Source organism: Trichosurus vulpecula, chromosome 4, assembly GCF_011100635.1.
Source record: "Trichosurus vulpecula isolate mTriVul1 chromosome 4, mTriVul1.pri, whole genome shotgun sequence".
NCBI classification, from domain to species: Eukaryota; Metazoa; Chordata; class Mammalia; order Diprotodontia; family Phalangeridae; genus Trichosurus; species Trichosurus vulpecula.
Window position 1 is genome coordinate 302,806,537 of NC_050576.1, and position 20,475 is coordinate 302,827,011.

At 41.0% G+C, this 20,475-nt stretch overlaps 1 protein-coding gene across 1 annotated transcript in view; it reads right to left on the reverse strand.

Annotated features, from left to right (window-relative positions):
• The window catches only part of SLC25A30 (solute carrier family 25 member 30), a 34,315-nt gene extending 16,518 nt beyond the window's left edge, over positions 1-17,797 (reverse strand). Inside the window, exons 1-4 of the mRNA XM_036755954.1 lie at positions 17,707-17,797; positions 16,602-16,734; positions 6,387-6,518; positions 1,854-2,001 (exon numbers count right to left, since the gene is read on the reverse strand). Coding sequence (XP_036611849.1) covers positions 1,854-2,001; positions 6,387-6,450 — 212 coding nt within the window. The 5' untranslated portion in view covers positions 6,451-6,518; positions 16,602-16,734; positions 17,707-17,797. The remainder of the gene's footprint in view (positions 1-1,853; positions 2,002-6,386; positions 6,519-16,601; positions 16,735-17,706) is intronic.
• Between the last annotated feature and the right edge of the window lie 2,678 nt (positions 17,798-20,475).

Here is a 20,475-nt window from a genome sequence, read left to right on the forward strand (position 1 = left end):
TGACACTGCAAATTGGGGACACTAATACCTCACAGGGATGTTGTGAGGATCAAATATGTAAAGCATTTCGCAAACCTTAAAGCTCCATATAAATGCTAGCTATTATTATTTTTCTTATATGATAGTCATCTTTTACATTCAGATTGTATCAACCAATTTCTTAATTCAAAGCCTAAGTTCAATCATCTCAACTCCATGTAGGAAAACAGGCTCTTTTGAATTTGTATCATTTGTGTTGGCTCAATAAATATAGATCAGTAATCAGCCTTTCACAGCATCAGTCAAAATATAAGTGAACACATAATTCTGACTATCAACTACTGCCAGAATTAGACAGATGAAGAACTGTGATGTATAAAAAGTTCGAGAGACATAGTTTCTGGGTAATTAATAATTTTATTAATCATGCTAGTATATAATTAATAAAATGATTAATTTTATCTCTTGAACTTTTTATGCATCACAGAACATTATTCCTAATAAAGGATTTCCATTTCTGTCTGCAAAGCATCATGAAATATGGTCACTGATTTTCAGGATTCATTGTATAGGATCATAGGTTTAGGGCTAAAAAGAATCTTAGAGATTATCTGATCATACGCTCTTATTTTAAAGATGAGGAAACTCATTCCCAGAGAGATTAAGTCATACCAAAGTCACCCAGTAGTCAGACAGAAGAGCCTGGATTCCAACACACATCCTCTGATTCTATATCTAGTAGCCCTACCTCTATCCACATTAATATAATTATTCATAAAGTGGGATGATGTGTATCACTCTTGGACTTATCTAAGGTAGTGGTTCTCACAAAGTATGATCTGTAGATCCCTGGGGGTCCCAGAGACCCTTTCAGAGGTATGAAGATCAAAAATATTTTCAAAATAATATTAAGATGCTATTTGCCTATGAATAGGCAAAATTATTGCTCCTCCCTTTTCTAACTGCATATTGTGTTAAGTTAGATTTTCTTCATATATCTCAACCAAAACAACATTTTGCAAAAGATTAAATGTGAAACAGGAGAACCCAACTATCTTCTATTAAGTCCGACATTAAAGAGACTTACAAAAATATGTAAAACTATGCTATTTATCCTACTATTTTTTGTTTTGGAAAATAGTTATTATTCATTATAATATGATACTTACACTAACGTATAATGGGTTTATTATTGTTATTTTCAAATAAATTAATATTTTAAAATTTTATCAGTTTTTATGTCTAATGCAGTAAATATCAATAAATATAACCCATGTAAACAAAAGCTCTTGGAGGTTCTCAATAATTTTCAAGACTGTAATGAGGTCCTGAGGCCAAAAGGTTTTAGAACTACTAATCTAAATAGGCCATACTACTGAAATGAAATCTATTTGAAAGTAAAAACATACAAAAAATAGAGATAGCCTGAACTAATAAAAAACATCATTGATTAAAGACTACATTCTGGTTTTACACAAGGCAGATGTGGAAGAGGAAGTGCTACCCTCCATGCAGATCAAATATCAAACAGAGTGCTATAATACATTTTTCATATATATACAAAATATAATACTATATAGATTACAGAAAAATCTCACTAACTCGGGATAACCTAAGTAAATAAAGGCAATTTGAAATAGTGGCATATCTGTATTTGAAGTATTAACAATTAAGTGCTGCCAAATGCAGCAGATGACAGAAAAATAAATGAACAGAAATTAAAAATAAGAAGAAAAAATCTTGAAGGTTATAACATTTTCAAAGATCATAAAAATCACTTTTATTTTCTCTTTAAGCAGTACTATGAAGAACTCTATTTATTTTAGAGGTTTCCCTCACCACTAAAAAAAAATGCACAAAAAAATTTTATTTACCCAGAATATAATGCTTTCAATCCTTCTTCTCTGAATATCCTTGAAAGAGCATGTAACATGCCTCGATATCGAATTTCTTTGAATTTGGCATCATTTGTCTGTCCCTGAATCTGGAGACGCGTCTTGGTCAAATCAATTGGAAAAGTACCTTAAAATTTAAAATGCTGAAATTAATATCAGAACGAATTTTAAAAACTTTACTCTGGGCTATATAAAAAGAAGACAAGAATTAAACAAGAGCAGTCATATGACAATTTACTTTTTCATATTCCCTTGTGTTCAGAATCAGAGTCAACAAAACCATGCAAGAAATTTATAAGCGCTGCACATATATTTATATGTGAAGACATACATTTATATATGAAAGCATATATATGTACATGTATACATGTACACATACACATATGTAAACAAACACACGTATGCATACGCATATATGCCTGCGTATATGTGCACTATGTACATACACGTGTATATATACATGTGTATATGTACATATATGTGCATATCTACACACACATGTCCAAAATGTTGATGTTTCTCCACTGAGTTTTTTGTACAAGCTAAGTAACCCCGAAAAGAAAAGCAATGAGACCTTAATATTTTTGTGTCTAAAGAAACAAATTAATATGGTGTCAATGGAAATAAAACAAAATGTTCATATTCTGAAAAAAAAAATACTCTAACTTCCCATACACCAAAAAGGTTTAACACTATTCACGTAGAAGAGAATAGTACTTAGCTGACCATGAACTTGTTTACTGAGTACTGAGTCAGGAAGGCAACTGTAGATGGAAAGCCTGGCTTTTTAGGTGTTTGCAGTCTAAATGGGAAGACTGAATGCATACAACTGAACAGAGAAAGAGAATCAAAGAATCTCACAGGTTATTTAGTCAAATCAAAGTTGGGCCAGAATCCTTCTATGGCATCCCTGTAAGTCAGAGGCTTTTTAACTTGTCGTGTCATGAACCCCCTTAGTAGTCTGGTGAAGCCCATGAACCTCTTTCTAGAATATTTTTAAGTGCATAAAAATGAAATATATAGGATTACAAAAGAAACCAATTACATTGAAATACACTTATCAAAATATTTTAAAAACAATTCCACAGACCCCAAGTCAAGAACTCTTCCTCTAAGTATTCATCCAATTTCTTAATAAAGATCTATTTCCACACATATATAAAGTATCTATTGTATAAAGATGAATGTGATAGGTGCTTGAGAAAATATGAAATTTAGCTAGAAATGATTCTTGTCTTCACGCAGCTTATAGGCTAGTAGATGCATAATACATACACAAAAATATCTAAAACACATACTATTATACAGTAAGTACATTAAAAGAGGTGCTGGAAAAGTACAGGATGAAGCCCAAAGGGGAAGGTAGTTAGTAACGGGGAAAGATCAGAGAAGAAGGGGCATTTTGAGTTAGACTCTAAAGGATAAATAGCATTCAACAGTCAAAGATGGTGAAAGAGAGATTATTCTTGTCACAGAGTACAAAAGCCAGATGTGTAAAAGCATTATATGTATTCAAGAGACAAAAGAGTCATCCAAGTTTAACTGAAGCATAGAATGCACTGTGGGCAGATCTGAAATAAGTCTGGAGGGGAAGGGTGGTGCCAGATTATGATGGGCTTTGCATGTCACACAAACCTTAGATTTGGAATGAACCGTAGAAGTCAGTTTGAATTGTATTCAAAGGGCAATAAGGCACCATTGATGCTTTCTGAGCAGAGTAGTGATGTGACCAGATTTATGAGTAAGGACAGTTAGTCTGGCAGCAGTGTAACACATGGTTTGGAAGGAAAAGGAATATAATAAGACGACTGGCAGTGAAGAGAAGAGAGGGATGACATGGGAAAGCAGTAGAACTGTTTTATTGGGACCCAGGGAGCAGAGCTAAGAGACTAGAACCGAAAAATCCTTAATTCCTTGCCATACCTGCCTCCAAAACACACACACACACACACACACACACACACACACACACACACACACCCTTTTACTTTTCTCTTCTCCAAGCTCAACATCATTAATCATCAAATAATATGGTTTCCAGTCTCCTCACCATCCTGGTCACCATCCTGTTCCAGGTTGCCAGTGTTCTTTTGAAGAAGTGGCATCCAGAAGTGAATACAATACTTCCGATGTAATACGACCAGGGCACAGTACAGAGAAATTTTAGACAAAATCATCTGTTAATGCCACCTAAGATCACAACTGTTTTTCTGCCTGCTATGTCATACTGTTCCCTGATGTTGAGTTTAGAGTTCACTAAGATCTCCAAGTCTATACATATACAGGTGTGTGTATACACACACACAAACACATACATACAATATATGTAAATATACATATATAGTGTATATTATATGTATGTCTGCATACACATATATATACACCACTGTCTACTCACATCACACTTAACCTACATTTTGGGCAGTTGACTTTTGAACTCAAATGGAGAGCTTTCCATTTAGCCTTATGAAGTTCAGTTCATCAGTACAGCCCGCCCAACAAGATTTTTTTGGAACCCAAGCGAGTTATAAAACATATCAATGATTACTCCCAAATTTCTGTCAGTGTCATCTGAACATCTGACCAGCATGAAATCTATATCTTCATCCAGCTCATTAAATGAATTAAAATGTTGAACCAGAGACAAGGAACAGGCCACTCTTGTAGAGTCCTTCATCCAGACTAACATAAGTCCATTAGTCTTTATCCTTTGGGTCTGTATGATTATTTAGACAGATCCAAATTCATGGGACCTGTATTATTATCAAAACCACAAATATTAATTGTGCCCACAAACATACTATAACATCCTGCTATACAAGCCAATTCAACAAACATTTATTAAGCATCTACTATATGCAAGGCATTGTGTTAGCTGTTGAGGACACAAAGCCCTCAAGGAGCTTACATTATCAATCTCCTCCTCCTCCAAGAGGCAGCTTGGCAGAGTGAACAGGGCATCTGCTCTGGCATCACAAGACCTAGGTTCAAATTCAGCTTCTGATGCTTGCTGGTGCTGCCTTAGCCCTCAGTATTCTTGTAAAACAAGGGAGTTGAACTAAATTAATTTTAAGATTCTTTCTGGCTCTCAATTTATGATTCTATGATCATGATCCACAGTCTGCTGTTATGGTGGTCATTTAAGGTGTGTCCAACTCTTCATGACCCCATTTGGGGTTCTCTTGGTGGAGATACTGGAGTGGTTTGCCATTACCTTCTCCAGCTCATTTTACAGATGAGGAAACTGAGGCAAAGAGGGTTAAGTGACTTGCCCAGGGTCACATGTCTAATAAATGTCTGAAGGCCAGATTTGAACTCAGGAGAAGTCTTCCTGACACCAGGCCCAGCACATTATCAACTGTGCCACCTAAAATCCACAGCCTACTCTAACCATTCTTTTGAAATAGCAGTAAGGCTCACCTCTCTTGTGGCTTGTTTTTGCTAAACTCATGCTGGCTCAAAATGATTATCACTTTCCTTCCTAAGTTCTGATAGACCATCCTTCTTGCTGAATTATGACATTGGAAGTAGGTATCAACACAGAGAACAGAAGTGGTTAATCAGCAACCATCCCCTTCACCACTTCCACCTACACTCAACCAGGAAACTCTACACAATTCTTCTCCCATACAATGCATCTTCTATTCTATCACCACCCACATGGAGCTTTATCTGACTTTGCCCTAGATCAACAGAAAAGGCAGCCTAGAAACTCTACTGAGCCAAAGAAGTGTGCTAAGGTTCAAAAGAACAGAATACACCAGACAAGGGAAAATTGGACATGATGGAATTCAATAACCCAGAGTTCAATAAACCAGAAAGAATGTACTGGATTAAAAAAAAACTGCAAATCAATCTGGCAAGAAATAGTCTTAGACCAACACTATATACCATATTCCACAATACAGATATGGGATGTTAATAATAAAGATTACATATTTTAAAATTTAGAAGAAAAGCCAGGGTTCAAAGGATGAGTATGGACAGCATATCAAGAACCTGTGGATAATCAGTAGCCAATTAAGTAATTAGAGATAGAGTGATGTATATCCTATATGCTCAAGGGTCACTGGCATGATGCCAGCCCATTAGTTTCTTTCTGTATAACCATATAGTCAACTGTGGGTTACCTGTAGCAACGGAGGGAGAAAAGGTAAGACCAATAAAGGGAGATGCCTGAAAAAATACAGATAAATGACCCCAAAATTTCCTTTGGCCCAAGGATTTAACCCTTCACCCAGTGGACCTTGAACCACAGCTACTAACAAAACACCAAAGTGGCTTCTTTTGTTTAAAAGAAAATTTACCAAATATTGAACATTTTGAACTCTGATGTTAATGTCCCATGACCCAATGCTTTGCACTTGAGATGTGTTTACATTCAAACAGCATTTGCTGGTTTAAGATTTAAATACTACTATGTGGAGCTAGTACGTGGCACTATTACATGGCACTACTACGTGGAACAGGGAAAATAACACAATTCAAAGAACTGTGATTTGCCATCCTTACCACATTCTGCAGTGATCGAGGCCAAACCTCCGTAGACAAATGGTTTCCAGCTAGGAGTGGACATTCTTCTCGTCTATGTTTTCTCCCCTTTTCCACTTACAGAAGCACATCAATGAATAATACGGCTGTTTCCTACAGACACACAAATAAGATATTTCACAGTTACAACTTTTCACAAGACTGAGTCTATTTTCTCTAAGCAATTCATATTTTCTTTCATTTGAAAAAAGTTTGAAAAGAACCAGAGGCTGGGGTCCCCAAACTGTCAATGGTAAAGTAAAAGTTCCTGGAGAACAGGTATTTTTTTTAATTTAAATTTATTTATTTAACATATTTGGTTTTCAGCATTGATTTTCACAACAGTTTGAATTACAAATTTTCTCCCCATTTCTACCCTCCCTCCCACTCCAAGATGGCTTATATTCTGGTTGCCCTGTTCCCCAGTCAGCCCTCCTCTCTATCACCCCCCTCCCCTCTCATCCCCTTTTCCCTTCCTTTCTTGTAGGGCAAGATAAATTTCTACGCCCCATTGCCTGTGTATCTTATTTTTTAGTTGCATGCAATAACTTTTTTTTTTTGAACATCTGATTTCAAAACTTTGAGTTCCAAATTCTCTCCCCTCTTCCCTTCCCACCCACCCTCCCTAAGAAGTCAAGCACTTCAACCTAGGCCACACATGTATCATTATGTATAACCCTTCCACAATACTCATGTTGTGAAAGGCTAACTACATTTTGCTCCTTCCCAACCCATCCCGCTTTATTGAATTTTCTCCCTTGACCCTGTCCCCTTTCCAAAGTGTTTGTTTTGATTACCTCCACCCCCATCTGCCCTCCCCTCCACCATCCTCCCCCTTTTATTTTTTTTTTATCTTCCTCCCTCTTCTTTCCTGTGGGGTAAGATACCCAACTGAGTATGTATGGTATTCCCCCTCAGGCCAAATCTGATGAGAGCAAGGTTCACTCATTCCCCCCTCACCTGCCCTCTCCCCTCCTCCCACAGAACTGCTTCCTCTTGCCACCTTTATGCAAGATAATCCACCCCATTCTATCTCTCCCTATCTCCCTCTCTCAGTATGTTGCTCTCTCATCCCTTAATTTCATTTTATTTCTTTTAGATATCTTCCCTTCATCATCAACTCACCCTGTGTCTGCTCTCTCTCTTTTACATATATATATATATACACACATAAAACACACATATATATACACATACATACATATACACATAGATATATACATACATACACATTCACTTATATATATACATAAACATATACATATATATATATATATATGCATATTCCCTTCAACTACCCTAATACTGAGGTCTCATGAATCATACACATCATCCTTCCATGTAGGAATGTAAACAAAACAGTTCAACTTTAGTAAGTCCCTTGCAATTTCCGTTTCTTGATTACCTTTTCATGCTTCTCTTGATTCTTGTGTTTGAAAGTCATGTTTTCTATTCAGTTCTGGTCTTTTCACTGAGAAAGCTTGAAAGTCCTCTATTTTATTGAAAATCCATATTTTGCCTTGGAACCTGATACTCAGTTTTGCTGGGTAGGTGATTCTAGGTTTTAATCCTAGCTCCATTGACCTTCAGAATATCGCATTCCAAGTCCTTCGATCTCTTAATGTAGAAGCTGCCAGATCTTGGGTTATTCTGATTGGGTTTCCACAATACTCAAATTGTTTCTTTCTGGCTGCTTGCAATATTTTCTCCTTGATCTGGGAGCTCTGGAATTTGGCGACAATATTCCTAGGAGATTTCTTTTTGGGATCTATTTGAGGAGGCGATCGATGGATTCTTTCAATTTCTATTTTGCCCTGTGGCTCTAGAATATCAGGGCAGTTCTCCTTGATAATTTCTTGAAAGATGGTATCTAGGCTCTTTTTTTGATCATGGCTTTCAGGTAGTCCAATAATTTTTAAATTATCTCTCCTGGATCTATTTTCCAGGATCCAGTTTTTCCAAGGAGATATTTCACATTGTCTTCCATTTTTTCATTCCTTTGGTTCTGTTTTATAATATCCTGATTTCTCATAAAGTCACTAGCTTCCACTTGCTCCAATCTAATTTTTAAAGTAGTATTTTCTTCAGTGGTCTTTTGGACCTCCTTTTCCATTTGGCTAATTCTGCCTTTCAAGGCATTCTTCTCCTCATTGGCTTTTTGGAGCTCTTTTGCCATTTGAGTTAGTATGTTTTTTAAGTTTTTGTTTTCTTCAGTGTATTTTTCAGTATTTTTTTGGGTCTCCTTTAGCAAGTCATTGACTTGTTTTTCATGGTTTTCTCGCATCCTTCTCATTTCTCTTCCCAATTTTTCCTCTACTTCTCTAACTTGCTTTTCCAAATCCTTTTTGAGTTCTTCTATGGCCTGGGGCCAGTTCATGTTTTTCTTGGAGGCTTTTGTTGTAGGCTCTATGACTTTGTTGTCTTCTTTAGGCTGTATCTTTTGGTCTTCTTTGTCACCAAAGAAAGAATCCAAAGTCTGAGACTGAATCTGGGTGCGTTTTTGCTGCCTGGCCATATTCCCAACCAACTAACTTGATCCTTGAGTTTTTCAGTGGGGTATGACTGCTTGTAGACTAACGAGTTCTATGTTCCACGTTTGGGGGGGAGGTGCCAGCTCTGTTGCAGGAGCACTGCTCCTTCCCCAAGGACCCCCAACCCGAACTGGGCTTAGATCTTCGGCAGGCTGTGCACCCCTGCTCCAATCCGCCACTTAATTCCTCCCACCAGGTGGGCCTGGAGCCGGAAGTAACAACAGCTGTAGCTGCCCCATCTCCGCTGCCCCCGGGGCTGGAAGCCGAACCGCGAACTCCTTCCACTCCCGCAGCTTTTCCCACTAACCTTCTCCGCAGTCTTTGGTGTTTGTGGGTTAAGGAGTCTGGTAACTGCCGCAGCTCACATATTCAGGGCGCTAGGGGCCCCATCCGCCCGACTCCAAGTCTGGTTGTTCCACGCAGCTCAGGCTGGGCTCTGCTCCACTCCATACCCAGCTCCCAGCTCCCAGCTCCGTGTGGAATAGACCTCACCCAGAGACCATTCAGGCTGTTCTGGGCTGGAGCCCTGCTTCCCTCTGCTATTCTGTGGGTTCTGCCATTCTAGAATTGGTTCAGAGCCATTTTTTATAGGTTTTTGGAGGGACTCAGTAACGGAGCTCACTCTAGTCCCTGCTTACCAGCCGCCATCCTGGCTCCAGCCCCAGAACAGATATTAAAATATACCTTCCTCCTCTAGGTAGAAAAGTGAGGGGCTACCAGGACAGAGTGTTATATATATTGTCAGGTGGGTCACTATATCAGGTGTTTTTGCTACTATTTTTCTTTGTTTAACTGGAGGTTGAGTGGGAGGAAGGGAAGAGGTCTCATTTCCAGACATGACCGGGATGTTAAAAAGATATCAATAAGATCTATATTTAAAAAGGAAACTAAAAATTAAAAAAAAAAATTTTAAAAAGGGGCAGCTAGGTGGCACAGTGGATAGAGCACCGGGCTTGAAGCAGGAAGATCGCAGTTCAAATCCAGCCTGGAGCGCTTATTAGCTATATGGCCCTCTACCAGTCACTTGCCTCAGTTCCTCATTTGCAAAATGAGGGCACATTGAAGAAGGAAATGTGAAGCAGGAAGATCGCAGTTCAAATCCAGCCTGGGGCGCTTACTAGCTATATGGCCCTCTACCAGTCACTTGCCTCAGTTCCTCATCTGCAAAATGAGGGCACATTGAAGAAGGAAATGGCAAACTGCTCTAGTATCTTTGCCAAGAAAACCCCATGGACAAAAGGTCCATGGGGTCACGTGGAGTCAGACACAACTGAACCACTGATAAACAACATACTGGCTATTTGACCCTTGGCAAGCAACTTAGACCTTCAGTGCCCCAGACGACTCTTTAAGACCATGCATGGCAGAGCAGGCGCTGATCTGCATAGGTAGAGGGAAATTCTTTGCACCAATAAACCACAAGAATGTTTTTAAACCCATAGTAGTTAAGTAACTTGCCCAGGGGCACACAGGTAGTGCATGTCAGGGTCACCCTTTGAACCTGAGCCTTCCTGACTCCTCCATTCACCTTGAACTTACTTTACTAAATACTCAAGGAGATACTACAGAAGAGCCAAACAAGAGATTATCCAATGACTGCTTACATGATATGTAAAACCAGGGTTCATACTATTAATATTTTCTGAGGTGCCACATTTTTTAAAGGTGACTAATTGCTGGCGTGCAGCTGAAGACCCTAAGTCACTGATTAACTTCTCATCTCCTATGAGGTGAGGTAGGAAAACTATTTTCATCTGGATAATACCCTGGCCCTTCAGAAGGGAGCCAATAGAAACAAAGACCCAAACAATGAGGGAACCATATTTTCATGTTACTATCTACCCAAAGGTGTTACAAACCAGAGAAGATTTTATTATACTACCTGTTGCTCCCGTCATAAGCAAAACAACTAAATGCCCCCCTCATCTCTAAATATATCTACATCACTGTGTCTAAGGAATGCCAGTTTGCAGGAAAGCACTTACTCTTCCAGTTTTAATTAGTTGGGAAGAGGATGGAAATTCCCAAAATAGCTCTGCCCTTTGTTCCTTCCCTTTGACTAGATAAATTCCCAAACACCCTAAGACTAGTGAACTTTTCCACAGGAAATGGTACTAATTTCCATGACTAAGTGTAATTCAGCACCAAACTCAAGAGTTCTAGAGTCTTCAAAGATTGTGCATCCAATAAAAGGGGGAAAGGTATGCAGACAACTGTCATTTAAATGGGTATGAAATTTTCATTTTCTCACCAGCTGGAGCTCCTCTAATTTGTCATCTAATTACTACCCTTTCTCCATTATTTTTTTACCCTTTCTCCTTTAATTAATAATAGTACAATAGACTTGAAAATTTACAATAGACTTGAGAACTTTCTAATACTGTTCTACGGGGCTCCCTCATAAAGATGTCTAGCAGATGTAGCATGGGGAATGGAGATAGGCAAATATGGGGAAGGGCTGAGTCCCACATCTTTAGTAAAAATAAATGTAGGGTGGTTGCTTTTCCTTGTTAGAAAAAAAATTCAATTCAACTTAACAAATATTTATTAAGTACCTACCCCGTAAAGACACTATGCTAAGGCTCTGAACAAAGACAAAAGCAAAACAGTCCCTGTCCTCAAGAAGTTTACCTTTTACTGAGGCTATAGAACTTTTGCCTACCTATGCAGTAAGTAAAAAGAAAGTGATATTAAGTATGATTTCAAGAAGAAGAAAACACTAACCAGTGAGTGGATTAGGAAAGGCAGTAAGAGGAAAGAAAGTAATACAGAGGTAGTAAGGGAAGAAGAAAGATTTTAAGTGGTAAAAAGGGAATGAATGTATTCTAGATCTGGAGGACCACCTGTGCCAATGCATGGAGGAGGACTACTACAATGATCCAAGGAAGAATTGACTAGGCTCTGAACTAGGGTGGAGTCTCCAGGAATGGAGAAATACAAGGGATATCATGGAGGTAGACAAGATCTGGCAAAACTGATAGGAAATGATTAGGAGAAGCAGTAAAAAAGAGGAAGAGGAAGAGAAAAGGATCTCTCACAGGTTGTAACCAGAGTGATCAGAAGAATCACAGCACCTTCAACAGAAATAGGGAAGTTTAGAAAGGGATGACAGGTTTAGGGGTGTGAGAGGAAATAGACATGTTAAGTTTGAAATGTCTCTAGTATTAACAATATGAGCATATCATGTTAAACAGTCATTGGATAATCTCTTGTTTGGCATTTCTTTTGTAGTATTTCTTTTTGAATATTATCTAGTAAAGTAAGATCAGGGTGGATAGAGAGCAGGCCATGGAGACAGGAAGACCTAGATTCAAATCATGACCTGATATGCACTATCTGTGTGACCCTGGGCAAGCTGCTTAACTTTATTGCTGTTCAGTCGTGTCTGACTCTTCATGACCCTATTTGGGGTTTTCTTGGCAAAGATACTGGAGTGGTTTGCCATTTCCTTCTTCAGCTCATTTTACAGATAAGGAAACTGAGGCAAACAGGGTGAAATGACTTGCTCAAGGTCACCTAGCTAGTGTCTGAGGCCAGATCTGAACTCAGGTCTTCCTGGCCTCAGGCCCAGCACTCTATCTACTACTCCATCTGGCTGCCTCTAACTTAACCTCCCAGGGTCCTGGGTTTCCTCTTCTGTAAAATAAAGGGGTTGGATTAGATGAGTTCAGAAGTCCCTTACAGTTCTAAATCTCTAAAAACAGTGCTGAATCTTGAACTGGGAGCCAAGAGATAGTTTCTAAGGACTCTTCCAGCCTTGAAATTCTCTGTCAGCAGAGAACTACACAACCTACTTTACTGAAATGATTAAAGCTAGTCACTCTAAGTTACCCATGTTCCCTTTCTGATACCTAAAAACCTGTAGCCTTTCACCTATTCCCTCTTTCTTTCTGGTCTCAGAGGATGAAATGATTCCTCCCCTCCCCACCTGGCCAAGGCTGACCCCTTACATCCTTATTCTGATCACCTCTTGTCTCCTTCAGGACCTTCTGCTATCTATGATGCGCTCAGTTTCAGCTTTAATCTCTTTCTCTCTAAGAACTACCTCTACTCTGCCTATGACCACACTGAAGTCTTCCTATAAGTTATCACCTCTCTGACTCCTTCACGCCCAAACTTCTAGAAAGACCAGACAGTCTATACTGCCTGCCTCTTATTTCCTCACTGACCTCATTTCTCACCCCATGCAGTCTGGCTTCTCTACCTCACCCCACTCTATTCAAATGATCCTCTACAAAACCACCAAAGATCTGATTTCAAATCCAGGGGACTTTTCTCTGTTCTTTTCTTCCTTAAGGCTCTCAGTAACATTTGACACAGTTATTCACTTGTCCTCCTTTTTGATAGCGTCTTCTCCTCCCTCATCTTCCAGGATACAGCTCTTACTCAATTTAGTCAGTCTGCTGATAAGCATTTATTATGCCCTTATTATGTGTCAATTCAATAACCACTTATTAAATGTTTACTATCAGCAAGGCCCTACGTTGAGACTTTCATGAGAAGATGAAAAATAAAACAGCCTATTATAGTTTATATGAAGGGCAAAGGAGAGACCCAGTAAAAGTATCAGGAAAACCTGAGGAAGGAAAGAGCACTTTCCCCAGAGATCTTCATAGTTTGTCCTACCTCTCTCTGGATTCTCTTCACCTTTTCTGGTTCCCCTTCTTGCTTCCTCAGTGTAGGCTTTTTCCTTAGTTCTCTTTTCTACTTCTGCCCTTCAACATCTCAGCCACTCCCATTGTCTTAATTATTACCTCTATGCAAATGAGCTCAATTTTCCAGGTCTAATGTGGTGTGGCCCAATACCTCCGGATATCAATCTCCACCTAGATACTGTCAGCTCCTCAAATCGGGATGTTCAAAATGGAATTCATTTTCACCTCTAAACCCATCTTTTTCCTATTTCTGCTGATGGCAATACCATTCTCCCACTCAAACTGGAAACCTTGCAGCTATCTTTGATTCGTTTTTCTCACTAACTCCAACATCCAAGTTGGTACTCAGTCCTGTTGACCCTATCTCCTCAATCTCTCTTTCATAATCCAATTATCTTAGTGCTAATCCTCATAATCTCTCATGAAATACTTTAATAGCCTCCTAATTGGCCTTTCTCCCTCCAGTCTCTCCTTTATGAAACTTCTCAGGTTATGTGTTTTGCATATATATACATGCTGCTTCCCTCTTTTGCATGCAATCTTTTTGAGGACAGGGACTATTTCATTCTTTTTGTCTCTGTACCCCCTGCACCTAGAATAATAGCTGGCATGTGCCATCTAATAAAACATTATTGATTGATTGATCCAATAGATAAGTTTTATCATGTGACTGCTATTTAAAAACCTTTAAAGGAACCAAGAGAACAAAATACATAGGGACAACTTAAACTCAACATCACCCAAACTGAACTCATTATGCTCCCTTTAATACCCACCTTTTACAAACTTCCTATCTTCCCAGTCACCCAGGCTTGCAACCCAGAGATGTCACACTCTCTCACTCTCCATATCCAATCTGTTACTCCATATCCAGTCTTGTTACTTTTACCTTTTTAAGACCTTTCCTATATACCTCCTTCTCTCCTTTAACACACCCAGTGTAGGCTGTCACCTTCTGATGCCTAACCTATTGCAATAGCCTGCCTGGTTGGTCTCCCTGCCTCAAAACTCTCCCCACTACAATGTTCTCCACTCAGCAGCCAAACCAATCTTCCTAAAGCACAGATCTGGCCATGCCATTGCCCCAATTTAATATAGTTCATTGGTTTCCTGTCACCTCCATGTTCAGATATAAAGATCTCAGTTTGACAACCTGATCCCCAACTATCTTTCCAGTTTTCTTATACCTTTCTCCCCTTCCTGCACTCTACAATCCAGTGACAACGGCCTCCTTGCTGTTCCTTGCACACGTCACTGTATCTCCCGACTCCAGGCCTTTCACTGCCTATTCCATATACCTGGAATACTTACTCTCCCTCCTCATATCTCCTGGATTCCCCAGTTTCCTTCAAGTTCCAGCTAAAACCCCAAATTTGGTTTGAAGCCTTTTCTGATACCATTTTAATATTAGTGGCTTCCCTCAAACATTTCCAAATTTTCCCATATATATCTTGTTTGTACATAGTTATCTTCATGTTGTTTCTCCCATCAGACTGTGCGCTCTATGGGAGCAGAGGTTCTTTTGCCTTTCTTTTAATCCCTACAACTTAAGTGCCTAGCACAGAGCTGGTTGCTGTTGTTGTTGTCGAAGAGGACCATGACATCAGGAAAATGATGGCATGACTTGCAGCTGACTTTGATTTGAGGGAGGAAGGGCTGTGCAAGGTCACCAGCTTCACTTTCTCCTCCAGAGCCACCTGGGTCCGGTGGCCAGAGAGCAGGCACTTAATGAATGCTTGTTGACTGACATTAGCAATATAAAAGAACAGAGGAAGGAAATTGTTCTGAACTTAAAAACCAACAAAAGTCCCAGAGAACAGACAATATCCATCCTCTCTCTGTGGGGGACAGAATGTCATATACACTGTCACATGTAACAGTTCTCCATAATGGATTTTTTCCTTAGTTTTTTCCTTGTCCCAATAAAGGGTTCAATTTGAAGGAGGAGGTAGAAATGACTCAAGTAAACATAAAAGCCATCAATAGAACATAAAAAAGAAGATACTTTAGATGCAGATTCACCATCTGCAGGATAAAATACAAACTCCTTTGCTCGGCATTCAAAGACCCATGTCGTCTATCCTATCTTATTTCACAAGGCTCATCTTTATATTCCAGCCAAACTGAACTACTGACTTTTCCCCATCCTGCTTCTCCAGCCTCTCTATATGAATAAATACACACCAACCCCCATGTCTAAAACAAACTTGGCAATAGTGGGTAAACCTAAATAGGGCCTCAGACATTTACCACTTGTGTGACCCTGGGCAAGTCACAACCTGTTTGCCTCAGTTTCCTTGACTGTAAAACGAAGAAAACAATAGCACCTACCCCATAGGGTTGCTGCATGTAGTAGGTCCTATATAAATGCTCATTCCTTCCCTCTGTCTTGAAATCTGACCCAACTTAAGGGCCATAACTTCTGTGAAGGTTTTCTGGATCCCTCCCAGCTAGAATCCAGCCTTCTTCTCTCTTTGAATTCCTCCCTGTTCAGATCTCAGTATGGACTAATCCACTTTGTAACTTGCACAGTTATCTGTGGACATTTTATCCCATGACTGACTTCTAAGCTCACTTGGGCCAGAACTTGTGTCATTGTTCATCTTTACACCCCCAAAGACTGACTAGCACATACAAACTACATCCTTAATAAAGTTTTGTTGAATTAAACTGATCTCATTTAGACCTCTGTATCACTTAGGTCTTTCTCTGACTCAGAAGTATCAATCTTTTAAAAATATAAAGAAATTACCCTTTAAATTGTGAGATAATCTCAGATTTTTGGCAAGTAAAAAATCACACCGGGCTCTTTTAGTTTGTTCAGACCCCAAGTAGTAATTTTAGATAAATTTTATACTCTCTCTGTCACCATTACTTACCATTACAATTTTAAGTGCCTTTCTATCTTTCTCACCATTGAAATACAGAACTGGGAAGACACATTCAAGATGATTTAGTCCAACTCCCTCATTTTACAGATAAATAAGGCCCAGAAATATTAAATGACTTACCCAACATCACTAGATATAGAGAGAGTCAAGACTAGACAGACCCAAGTCTCCTGTGCTCCTTCTATTACATGGGATAGCTGGAAGCTGATTCAACTGTGTAGACCTCTGACGTGGTTCGCAGATGTGAAAACAACTAATGGAACCAGAAAAAAAAAAGTAAACTCCACAATATAGACATGTATGGACTCTAAACATTGCTAACAACTCACCTAACAGTTTAAGGTTTACAAGGTGTTTTCCTCAAAGTCCCTTTTATGAGGCAAGTAAGTATTCCTTGTGAGGCTCAGTGAAATTAAATGACTTGTCCAGGGCCACTTGGCTATAAAGTGTCAGAACCAGGACTTGAACTTGGTTCTCCTGACTACAAATCCAAAGCTCTAAATTACAACCCTGTTGCCTTCTAATTAAAAAAAAAAGTACACATGTAACCTATAAGACCTAAATGTGAGGGCGCTCTGCAGACACGGGCATGCAATAAATCAAAAAGTTAGGGCTCCAAGTCCTGGCTTGATGCTCATAATGGACATCTGTACAGTGACCGACACGGTTGCAAGCGTTGCTCGGTCGTAAGGCCACCCTGGGAGGAGTCCTTTTGCTCGGTGCTATCCCCTAATGCCTACTGATCTGCTCTCACACTGGGATTCTAGGGAACCAGGGAGGAGCCAAGCTTAACGCTCTAGCGCCCAGTGCCTGGCCAGCCCTGCCCGGCCGGGGCTGAGGGCTGCAGGGCGATCTTGAGCCCAAAAGCCCTGGACAGCCTGGGAGGAATTGCAAGTTCAACCCCGCCTTCGTCTCTGTAGCTCGGGGCCCCAGCAGGGGCTTGCTTTCTAAACAGAGACCTTGACCATAAATGTCCCTGGAACGGGGTTAAAAAAGGGGGGAGGGGGAGGAGAAGGGAAGCTGTCCTGCAAGCAGGAGCTCTCCCCAGGTCTCGGTCTCGGGGTGGGGGGGGGGGGGCGGGGAAGGGCACGCGTGGCAAGACTCGCGCTGTATCTCCATCGTTTGCCCCTCCAACTCCGGGCGGAAGAGGAGGGAAAAGCCCCGCGGGTTCCCCTTGGCCCCGGGGAGCCGGGGAGCCGAGGCGCACGGAGCTCGCAGAACTTACCAGGGGCCAGCTCGGCACTCGGGATCGGGGTTCGGAGAACGCGGCCCAGGCAGCGAAGCAGCAGCCGCGCTCTAAACGTAAGAAGCCCCCAGAGCCGCGGTAGCTCTGAGCCCTCAGTCCGCGTGGAAACCCCACCCCCCGCCTCTCCCGGCCGGCTCGCCTCTCATTGGTGGAAGTGGGGCCCGACTTGTGCTGCCTGCCAGCTGGCCCAGACCTGCCAGGAGCCGCCTGGGCGGCTCTCCACGGCTTCCCTAGCTGGTGCGATCTGCAGCCTGCTGAGAGGGGCAAAGCAGGCCAGCAAACCCCATTTGCACGTAGTCTGCACCGATAGACTGGAAGCTCCCACAGAGCAGGGATCGGCTTTGCTTGTCTTTGTGTCACCCCAGCACAGTGTCTGGCACATAGTAGGCCACTAATGAATACTTGTTGACTGGCTGACTTATTCCCTTTCTGGTGGTATAAGCAGGAAGTCCCCCGCATAAACCCCGAGCTGGGTGGATGCCCAGGGTGAAGGAAATAAGCAGGCCCGAGTGTGTGCAAGGGTTTTTTTGGTCGGAGGTGGGGACAGGAAGAACCCTCCCGCCCAGTGGCTGCCATGGCACTGGTCGTGACTCTTTCGAGTCAACGAGCATTTATTAAGCACCTACTATGTGCCAGACTGCTAAACTCTGGAGTCCCCCTCCCCCCAAAAAGCGAAGAGAGTGCCTGCCCTTAAAGAGCTCACGTCTAATGCGGGAGATTGCAGTAGAACACCTCACTTTCCTCCTCTGAGGTGTGGGGCCGGGGAAGATCTGGGGACTTCGATCTGGAGCTCACCTAGTCCAACTTCTCCAGAGGCTGGGGGCCCTTTAAGGGGAGGAAGTTCTTTCATTCAGCCCCCTAGTTCCCCTACGTTTGCAGAGAGGGGGAAATTGTCGTAGCAGGAAGTAATGTAGTGCTATGGAAGGAGCCCAGGCTGGAGAGTAGGAATACAGGGGTTTGTGTCCTAGCTCAGTGTCTTGCTTGCCACCTCCGTGTCCTTAACTTCCCCACTTTGTCCAGGAGTTTCCCCACCCTCTTAAATTAGGGGGTTGGACTAGGTGATTCCTTCCAGATCTGGGACCTGGCGGGGTTGGCAGCACTCTTGGTTCGATCCCCCAAATGAAGAGAAAACGAGCCCTCTTGCTTCTCTGCTCTCGGTTTCCATTTTTAGCAGAGAAGGAAACTGCCAGTTCCTAGCTCCAGCTCCCAGGAGTCCTAACACAGATCTTAAGGACCCCGGTGCCCCTGATCGATTTGGAGGCCTATGTGTGCCCCTGGGGTTTTGAGAGGGGTGGAGGAAGCTTGCTGTGGCTGGAGGGATGGTTAGTTTCCCCATGTTGTAATCAGAATTAACTGTTGTTTGCTTAGAATGTTTTATGGAGACATACAGAAACAGAAAATAAAACTCTGCCAAGAATATGTGTGGGAAGAGAAGAGATGGAAAGGGGCATAAAAAGTCATTAGTAATTTTTTCCTATTCAGCAACAGAACAAAGCAAAAGGTGATTTAGTTTTTTTGTTTCTAAAGGATTTACAAGATGCCAGACTGCATGGAATGTGCTTGGGAAAGATATTACTCCTCTTTATTACACACTAGTAGAGCTGAAAGGGACAACTGTCCAGTTTCTTCATCGTACAAAGGAAACTGAGATCCAAAGAGATCTTAAGTTACTTTGCTAAGATCATACAGCTAGTTAATGGAAGCAACTAGGTCACCAGAATTCCAGGGTCCTTGGCAACATAGCCTGTAACCTGTTAATTAGAAACCACTTCATTTCCTCTCATACCATTTGCCTCCTGATGCATTACAATACTGTAAAGTTTACAACCACCACCATAACCAGGAAATAGAAAGGTACTTTTGTCATGTAGTGTTTGGTTGTAACTTCCTTTTAAAAAAAAAAAAACATGTTTTGTTTTTTTACCGTTTTCTCTATTCATGGTGCGTGTGTGTGTGTGTGTGTGTGTGTGTATGTGTCCCAGGTCATATTGTCCAGCTAGTCCCAGATGCAGTTAAATATTATGATTGCCAAAACAATTGGAGCAAAGAAGTGTAAAAGCAAGCAAGAGAATACTTTCATTAGTCTATAAAGCAAAGTAAATAAATGTGATGCTGAAAAACACTGGTGCATGATTCCAGAAGGCTGGTGATGAACTAGTCGACTCACCTATTAAGGGGGAGATAATGGGTTCATGATGTGCAATGAGATTTACTTTAGACTCCATCAATGTAGAAATTTGTTTTCCTTATGATGTATTGTAAAGCTAGACCTAAATGTAGAGCAAGACCAAAAATAATTAAACCATAACATAATTTTTTGAAGAGTCGTTTCTAAGCTAAATTATGTGCTTATGACAGGGTACAGGCTGTGGGAACCCCCTTGAACTCAGCTTGAATCTTCCCACCAGATCTTCGCACTTCTGTTACCCTTAACCTAGCCTAGCACTCCATTGTCTGTTATCTTTGGATGCCTTCCACTACGTCCCACCCTCCATTTTATCTAAAACCCCATTCTCTTGGTTCTTGGCCTTCGACTTCTAGTCACCACAGCGTACTGGCCACTCTCATCAAGATCCTCCCTAGACTCCTCTAGTCACCCCAGACTACTTGGCCACCCTGAGATCCCTCCCTCAGTCTTTCTGTGTATGAGATCCATCTTGCCTCTCCATTAAGGTGCTCAGGTTACAAATGTTCAGATTCCTTAAGAGCCTACCCAATATGGTGAATCTTTAATAAACTTAGTTTTTC